At 43.1% G+C, this 8,893-nt stretch overlaps 2 protein-coding genes across 3 annotated transcripts in view; one reads left to right on the top strand and one right to left on the bottom strand.

Moving 5' to 3' along the window:
* Nucleotides 1–1,516: 1,516 nt before the first annotated feature.
* ENY2 (ENY2 transcription and export complex 2 subunit) lies at nucleotides 1,517–7,332 on the bottom strand. The gene is made up of 5 exons (XM_085053427.1): nucleotides 7,187–7,332; nucleotides 6,738–6,831; nucleotides 5,116–5,186; nucleotides 2,672–2,746; nucleotides 1,517–1,756 (listed from the first exon to the last, which is right to left on the bottom strand). The coding sequence occupies exons 2-5, from the start codon at nucleotides 6,803–6,805 to the stop codon at nucleotides 1,680–1,682; spliced, it is 291 nt and encodes a 96-aa protein (XP_084909553.1). The 5' UTR covers nucleotides 6,806–6,831; nucleotides 7,187–7,332; the 3' UTR covers nucleotides 1,517–1,679.
* A 53-nt stretch (nucleotides 7,333–7,385) lies between these two features.
* NUDCD1 (NudC domain containing 1) overlaps nucleotides 7,386–8,893 on the top strand; it is a 34,989-nt gene continuing 33,481 nt past the window's right edge. The window contains exon 1 of one of the 2 annotated variants that reach the window (XM_085053421.1): nucleotides 7,386–7,614. In XM_085053421.1, coding sequence (XP_084909547.1) covers nucleotides 7,497–7,614 — 118 coding nt within the window. In that variant the 5' untranslated portion in view covers nucleotides 7,386–7,496. The remainder of the gene's footprint in view (nucleotides 7,615–8,893) is intronic. The other variant, XM_085053422.1, reaches the window with a different exon arrangement.

Below are 8,893 nucleotides of genomic sequence, written 5' to 3'. Positions count from 1 at the left end.
TATCTTTAAGTGAAAGAAACAATTTTCTTCTTTCTGACTTCCACCATTATTTAACAGCACAGAAGCAATGACATACAGCAAATATGCTCAAACTGACATGAAGGTAGATGTAAAACAGTACAGGCAAAGCCCTCAGGAGGAATATCTGCAACAGATCCATGATCCTGGCTCCAGTGTTGTTACAGTCTTAGCAGGAACTTGGTCTCTGTAGACAAAAAATGTTCAAGACCCTTAATGATGCAAAATGTTTACATCTTGCCCCGTTAATACTGGTATTGCCCTGTTCATACCAACTGCTGTGTACTGCCAAACTTCACCTTTGGCTGTTGCCAGACTTCTCTCAGGCCTGTTCCCCCGTCTGAGCAGGCACTGGAGCCTTCCCCGCCCGGCACTGCTGCTGTGCTGAGCCCCGTGCAGGTGATGCTCTGGGCTGAGCGCAGCCTGTCCCAGCGAGCAGGCAGCGAGGGGAGCACGCCCTGTGCTCTGTGCCACAGCACCAGCATTCTCCCCTCGAAGGCCGAGCGACTGGGAGCGGAACGGGAGCTGCCGTCACCCTCCCCATGCGCGGGGCACGGCTGCCCCTGAGCGGCTCCTCAGCCGGGAGCTCGCAGCAGTGATGGGAACTGCACAGCCCACTGGCACAGAAATGACTTTCTAAGTGCCAGTTTTTACAGTATTCTTCTAATTAGGAGTATGAATGTTATGTTGAGTCAATTAACTTTTCACAGTAGCCACCGAATCACAGCAGTATCCAATTGCTCATTCAGTTTCTGCTTACACTTATGCTTCTCCTCCACTTCATAGCCTATTAGACACCACAAATACAAGCTGGGAAAAATGAAATGTTCTTAACTTCAAAGCCCCTTTCCTGATCCTCCCTACTAATTGAATTTTTTTTTGCAGCTATTTATAGACCTGGCTGATGTTACAGTTCCAGATACAATAATTTTAAATGTATCATGTTAAGAGACTTATGGTGGCAAATTACTGAATTATACTTCAATTTCAAAAGGCCCCAAAAATCCACATTAAAAAAAAATGTACCAGTATTATGGGCAAAGCTAGAAAACAGTAGTTGTTGTTAATTAGAATAGCAACTCAAAGTACATGAAAGAATTACTGATGAAAGATACAACTGCCTTTTTTCTTAAGAATTCAGCCTCTCACAAATTGCTGAGTAAATACTTGCAACCCACGTCAGAGACTTCAAACAACTCACTCTCTAGAAAAGAAGTACAAAAGGAATGTCATGAACAGTGTAATGTAGTCTTAACTTTCTCCTGCTTACTCTGGGAAAATCAGAAAGGATATGCTCAGCAGCATGTCAGATCCCATTTTCCACACTTTTTTTTTACCCCTTTCAGCATTTCTGGTCAACATACTTGTTAATTGTGCTTCTTCTTTGAAAATCTTTGCAAGGTTCCACAGCTGTAGAAAGTTATGGATTATTAAAAACTGTAACAAGTGACACCACATTACAGTCCATTGAGAGAGAGAAGAACCTTAGAACCATGAGTCCACAAAATTTTTTATTAAAATAACACCAAGTTTAAGAAATCAATGCAGTGCAAAGAAAAATTAATGATTTGCCATCCTTAAGTATGTAAACTGCATTCCAATCCCGACATGACTGATGTAATACAGAAAGAGAAACACTGTATTCCAGATGAATGTCAAAGTTAAAGACTAGCATGCTGAGCAAGGAAGGTTCTTATTCTTTGCAAGAGTTCTTTCTTTACACTGTCTGGTACCAAGGCTGAAACACAAATAAAGCAAGTAGTAAAAAAAGAGAAAACAAAAAGTATGCTAATACCAATCTTTTACAACAGGTACTTCTATTCTTTCATTGTTCTTGCAATTCTGTTAATATGTAAAGTAACTGAAACTAATGGATTTTCATGTGGCACATCTGTGTTTTTCCCATTTAAAATAGACATAAATTGACGTCTACTGATAGCAATGTTCTTACTGGTAGGTTTTTTTGCCTATTCGTAGTTCAGAAAATTGGAGAGCTTGAGGAAAAGGATTATTCAACAGTAAAAAGGAGATAATCACCAGAATAAGTGTAATTATCTTACCTTTTTTCTTCACAAATTTAAGACCAAAAAATCTCAACCCTTGCCTCTGAGTAAGGGTCTCCAACAAGCTATTTTCAAGGCATACATTATTTAGAACTTAATGAAGTTTCTACCACTACCATCAAAGCCTGCTAGAGAGCCCAAGAGGAACAATATAAAGAGGACTGAAGGACTGAAGTTTCCTTAAGTGATCCCATTCTTTTTGTATCTGTATGCTATGTCCTTTACTCATCCCTTTCCCATTATGCTAGAACTGTTAGTTCTGATTTTCCATCTTAAAAGATTTGGAATTTTACAACATCTGTGTTGCATGCACAGCTTAGGACCATTAAGTCAATTATAAAGATGAATACAGACATGACTAAATAATGTAATCTGCAAAAGTAGTCTGAAGGCTGCTACATAATACAAATACACGTTTTATTTGTGATTAATATTCAACAATTAACATTTAATTTGTAGTTGATATTAAGCTATTAACATTTTTCCTTGAATCCAACACAGGCAAATTCATAATGCTGCTTTCAAAATATTAATGAAATAGAGGTAGGTATGTTTATTGAGGTACTATGTCCACATTTGCATCTTCTTACCTCTGCCTTTGGGAGTGATTTCTGCCACCAAATCATCAACAGTGACATGCTCTAATCCTTTTTCTTTAATGACATCTGGGGAAGACAAAGACCAATATTTTAAGTCTTTTAATCCATTAATTGGAAGACAAAACCTGTGCTGGTGATTAAACCTGCCTACATATTCATGGGAGAATATGAAGTAGCATGGGACATAAATACAGGTTATTAGCTCAGTACTTATTACATTGTACAGTGGATTTTAGTCTCTCACTCATGCCATAGGTTTAAGGACAAGAACTTGTCACTGCTTATGTCACTCTTGATTGGCTCATATTTTAAAAACAAACATTATGTTTTATCTCATCTGAGCATTACCAGATGTGCCTATTACTGCAGTGTCAGAGGAGTTCACAAGGTGGCTCACTTATCTCTTAAAACACATTATTATTATTACAAAGTAGTAAGAAAGGTGCAACTGGAAAAAGACTTCATAACATATAACAAGGAAGAGCACAGATGGTAAATCCTTAATATTCTTCCAATTGTTTTAAACAAGATTTCTGTACATACTTCAGTCAAGTCAAAAAGTATGTCAGAAAGAAAAGAATATATCTATAACAAAATAAAGACTATTATTAATATACCTCAGTATTTAAACAATTGTTTACTTATAGTGCCTTGCACACTACTGAAAAATTCAGAAGTCAAAGCTGAGAAGTCATCTCAGTTCAGTAGCATGAACCTAAAATACTGTTTAAACTTAACTGGTTTTACCTGTATGTCAGTACCTAGGTTTGATTGTCCCCAAGACACTAAATATGTTTTCTGAACTGACATCAAATGAACTACCTGCAAACTCCTTCTCTTGTCTGAATTTCCTGAAATTAATCCTGGATTGCTCAGCTATTGGTTCTAATCCATAATGGCAAGAAGCTTTAGAACAAGGTACCAAAAAAAAACCCCCCATCCCAACAAAAGAACAAAACAAAAACAAAAACAAACTAAACCCGCCCCCAAAACCCAACAAGCCCAGCCCTAGCCCCCCAGATCACAGAATGGGTCAGGTTGAAAGGGACCACAGTGGCTCATCTGGTCCATCCTCCCTGTTCAGGCAGGGTCATCCTAGAGCACAGGGCACAAGATTGCATCCAGATAGCTCTCAAGTATCTCCAGTGAGGGAGACCCCACAACCTTTTTGGGCAATCTGTATTAATTCATGTCACCTTCACAGTAAAGAAGTTCTTCCTCACGCTCAGGTGAGACTTCCTGAGTTTCTGCTCATTGCCTCTTATCTTATTTCTTGGCACCACCAAGAGCCTGGATCCATCTTCTGACACCCTCCCTTCAGCTACTGATAGACACTGATGAGGTCCCCCTCCATCATCTCTTCTCAAGGCTGAACAGGCCAGCTCCCTCAGCCTTTCCTCATACGAGAGATGCTCCAATCTCTTACTGATCTTTGTCACTCTCTGCTGCACCTTTTCTAGGAGCTCCATGTCTCTCTGTCCTCCCTTTTAGAGGTTATTAGGCTCTTAACACAGACAGATGAACTTATATTTTTTCAGTCTCAGCAGCTGCAGTTATAATTCAAATACTAATGCAAACCAAATAATTTTCCATAACTTTGCTACAGCAGAGTATAAACTGTGTGGTTGAGAAGGCACATAAACACTCCTCTTGTTTTCTGTACTACTGAAACAGATAATCTCTGGCAGTGCCATTAGGCAGACAATGGCAAACATCAATCTCTTCAGGCTTCTCTGCAAATCAACCTATGAAAACAATTTAACACACCCAGTCCTACAATAAAAATACAACTTTGTAGGGGAATATTGAGTTTTCAGGCACAACAGACAAGAGCAGAATTTAAGCAAAAGCTCAAGGGATTTATTATTTGCTTTAAGGAAGTTTCATCATGCAGCAATATTCCTGGATGCTTAAGTACTATTTATAACAGTTGCATACAATTTACAAGTCACTGAATTGCAGCAATGCCAAACACTTAACTCAAAGGCAAAGATTTAGGTATTCAGATGTTCATCTGCTTGTTTTCTCTCCTCCAAGGAGATGACCTTAATTTCAAGAATTGTATTCAGAGAGAGTACAAATGCACTTCTTTCACTCCCATACGCAGATAACAAAGTTCTCCAAGTTCAAAGTTTTTAAGTCGCATACCACTGTATTTGCTCAATTCTGCTTTATCTTTTTCTTCTCCTGTAGCAAGTTATCCTCTCAAAACAAAAAGCTCTATCATCATGAATGTTTAGGGAATAAATTCCTACACTTCTCTGAGAAGCTTAATAAAGTTCAGATCAGAGTTCTTTAAAGACTTTTTTGCCCACAAACCCTTTTCCTCTTGCCCAGGTCTTGTTTATACTGGCAGCAAAGCCTTCATCTGAGACTTTCATTTGGCCAGAGTTTCAGTTAATTACAAAGAATATTAGTTATTTAACCACTGTTACCTTTGCAATGTGCCTTCAACTGATCCTTCCAGCCACATTCAATTAACTTGGCTCTCAGCAAATCTTTAAGGCTGTTAAGACAATATACAACTTGTTAAAATAGCAGACATTCCAGACTACTTAAATATGCTCCAGCATGAAACTTAAGACTACAATTACTACCCAAGAACTCCCAGACCACCAGCAGAAACAGCTGAACAGCAGGTGAATCCAAACCCATATGAGTTTCAATTTCAGTTCACCATGTAGAACTATGAGGATCTGGTGCCTCAGGAACTAACTCACAGCATTGCTTCAGGCAGTGTTGATGCTGCAGCCACAAAAAACATTGTAGAAGCCCTTGACTTACTTGAACTGAATCCCCTCTGGTAGCAGATGTGTGCAAACTTCCAAAGCTGGAGTATTTAATCTGATTCCAGTTCCTCAAAATAAGTAAAACCTTCCCCCTTCACCTTCCTGAAAGACGAATTCTGCACTACTCAACTACAAGTTTCTCTTCCCAGTTACATATTACCTCATTTTGGGTGAAAATGAAAGCATCCTATATCTTATCTTCCTAAGCATGGTTAGCTATGCAAGCTTAAGCACCAAGGATTCAGGCATTAACGGAGAAGACATAACAATCAGCCACAATGAAACACCTACTCAATATATGAAAATAGAATATTGAAAACTAGCTAAAAAAGTGAAAATAAGTACTAAAAAACAGAAGAAGGGAAATGAAAGTAAGATGAGATAAATAACTTTAATATCTTTTACCCTTTTTTCCATTAGCTGGCAAACCTGCTTATCTTGTACTACCCTATATAACTCTAGCAAAACTCTGGTTTATGAATAAAAGAATTGCAGCAAGAGGCTGAACTGTGTAGGTCTAATCCCTTTTACTTAGTGAATTGTGTAGAGGGCAGATGAACTGATAACAAAAAGCAGAGTAAGAATACAGGTGAAATTGGCTGTTTCTGGATATTTCTCAATTCAAGAAATCCAAGTGCTCTGGCTCTGATCATAGTACAGCTTTCATAATTAGGATAAAATACATCTCAATACCATTTCAAGAAATTGCTTGCATTGCTGAAGCTCTCTGCCATCTACAAAGGGATGGTCACAACCAGGAAAGCTATAGAGCAGAGACACCATGTCAGGCTACAAAGGTTACACCAGGTACAAGGCTATGCCATGACCCAGGGAAAAACTGCTTCTCATACAGGCCTTTAGAAATGAAGCAAATAGAGCTTTTGGTGCAAATACAAGAAGAACTTGAAAGCAAAAAGGAAAGTTTTGTTTCATTCCCCTTATTAGGCAATAACAAGATTTAACCGCAACAAATTGCACAGAATGATGATTCTTAGGTGAACCAAGGGCATTCCAAGACAAAATACCTGAATAGGAGAAAGCTTTAGAGTTCATAAACCAATTATGCTATCCTTTATCTCCCCAGCATCTTTTCAAGTGTAAAACTAAAACTGTTCAAAAGGCGTTTTTACAACAGTTTTATATAACACTTTCACGTGCAGGCACTTAAAGAATTTAAAGTTGAGCTTACTTTATCTTTACTTCTAGGTGTAGTTCATGTTTTATGTATTTAAAGTCTTTCACCACCATGGAGTAGGAAGTCAACTTACCGTTCTCGCTCTCCTGTTTCTATTAGCTTTTGGTTAATGGTTGCTCTCATCTGGGCATCTTTATTCATTTTGGAAATCTAGGTTTTCCACGAACCTACACAGAGCAAAGGAGAGTTTCGACAAGAGCTGGTGTTACTCACACAACAAAAAGTCACCAAAGCAGAACGACACGCAGTGTTCCCTCCGCTGACACACCGCCGCGGTTCCTGACCGGAGCACCAGAGTGTGACGGGCTCCGGGCACGCGGTCGGCACTGCACCCACCCGGCTGCCCACCGGGCCGCCTCCGCGGGCGCGGCCCACCCTCGCCGGGCGCGGCCTCTCCGCAGCCCGGCCCTCCCGCCCGGCGCCTCCGGCGCTCGGCCCGCCCAGCAGAGCCCCCAGAGCGAGGCAGCGGCGCGGGGAAGGGAAAGCCCGGCCCGGTTCGCTCCCGGCGCGCTCCCTGCTCACCCGCCCGCCGCAGCCCCGCCGCTCCGTGCAGCAGGAGGCGGAGCCGCCCGCGGGACGCGCCGCGCGCCGCCCGCCCCACCGCCCCTGGGCGCGGGCACCGTCGGGAAACGTAGTCCGGGCTCGGCGCCTACAGCTCCCGGCGCGCCGCGGGCCCACGGCTGCACCCGGACCCGGACTACAGCTCCCAGCATGCGTCGCGGCGGCCGGGGGCTCGCGCACCGTCTTCCCGTGGTGCTCCGCGGCAGTGCCGCGCGTTCCCCGAGGGCCGCGGAGTTGCCGGTGCTTCCCCAAGTTTTCCCGGAGCTGCGGGATGGCGGGCGCCGCCCACTGCTCCCTGCAGGCCAAGCGCCTGCTGCTGGACCCCAAGTTCGAGGGATACAAGCTGTCGCTGGAGCCGCTGGCCTGCTACCAGCTGGGGCTGGACGCGGGTGAGGAGCGGGCGCGGCGCGGGGCTGATCCCGCCGGGCATCCCTTGGGCAGCGCGGCAGGATGGATCCCCCGCGTTTCCCTTCGTCCCCTCGCGGTGCTCCGTGGCCGGGCAGCGGCCCTGGGAGCAGGGTGCCCCGAGCTGGGGACAGCCCGGCCCGCAGCACCGGGAGCCCAGCGCCTCTCCTACGGCGGGGTTTCACAGACCGAGCGCTTCGTCTCGGCTTTTCTCCTTATAAATTGGCTGCAGTTGGTCAGGGGCGTCTGTCCTCCTCCCCCGCAGGTGGCTTCATGGTGGACCGAGGTCTCCGACTGTTAGACCTCTGCCTTGTAGATGCCTGCCCCGGGGGTTTGGGCTTAGTTCCTAAATGAGTAAGGAAACCTGTGTCCTAAATCTGATCTTGCTTGTGCAGAGAGGTGAGGCCAGATGGCCAGCTGAGGTGGTTCAGAGTGGAGTGTGAATGGAGTACATGCGAGTTAGAGAAATACATATGGAATCAGTATCTTACCCAAACTTCAGCCGATTAGCTACTTTGCTTTATTATGCTGCCCACAGTTCAGAGATGGATCTTCAGGCCATACATTCCATGCCCTTCCTTCTCTACCAAGCGTCAATAATAACTGAGATGCTGGTCCATTAACAGGCTAATTCACTGAGGAGTACATTAGCACAAAGTCCTGTTGGATACGTGCCTGCAATCTTAGCCATGCCTTGAAATCTCTCAGCACTCTGTGTTTACTGATTTGTGAAATTCAGGTCTTCTTGTAAGGTGGATGAATTTTTAGGGTTTTTTTATTTTTATAAATCTGAGGCAGTGAAACACAATTCATGTGGACTAATCTCTGTCTCTATATATTTACAAAATTATGTAACTGTCTACAGAGTTACCCATTATATGTTACTTTAGTTTTGTGTAGAATACATCGTATTCGTAGTGGATCAACGAGGTATGTTTGCCATGCAACGTTGTCAGCAGTGAGATGGAAGTTGTAGGTAAATTTTGTGTTGAAGGGCAAGTGAATGAGTCTGTCAGTGCATCTATGGTAGGACTGGAAAATTAAATGAGAGTAACATTTTTGTTGTAAGACTGCTTCAGGTGTCCCCTTTCAAAAGAGAATCCAAATGTAGGTGAGTGGGTGCGTGTTAGGAGAGTGGTACAGTTGTATCAGAGATGGCCACAGTGTAGCATAGGTGCAGCTCTTAGTTTGTCCCTTATTTGCTGTTTTCCCTATCGTCAAGCAGCGTTTTTAGTTCTTGGACAGTCAGTTCTGCACGTGTTC

Source organism: Lichenostomus cassidix, chromosome 2 (genome assembly GCF_008360975.1).
Source record: "Lichenostomus cassidix isolate B80296 chromosome 2, HeHo_3.0, whole genome shotgun sequence".
NCBI classification, from domain to species: domain Eukaryota; kingdom Metazoa; phylum Chordata; class Aves; order Passeriformes; family Meliphagidae; genus Lichenostomus; species Lichenostomus cassidix.
This window is presented reverse-complemented; position numbering and strand designations above follow the sequence as displayed.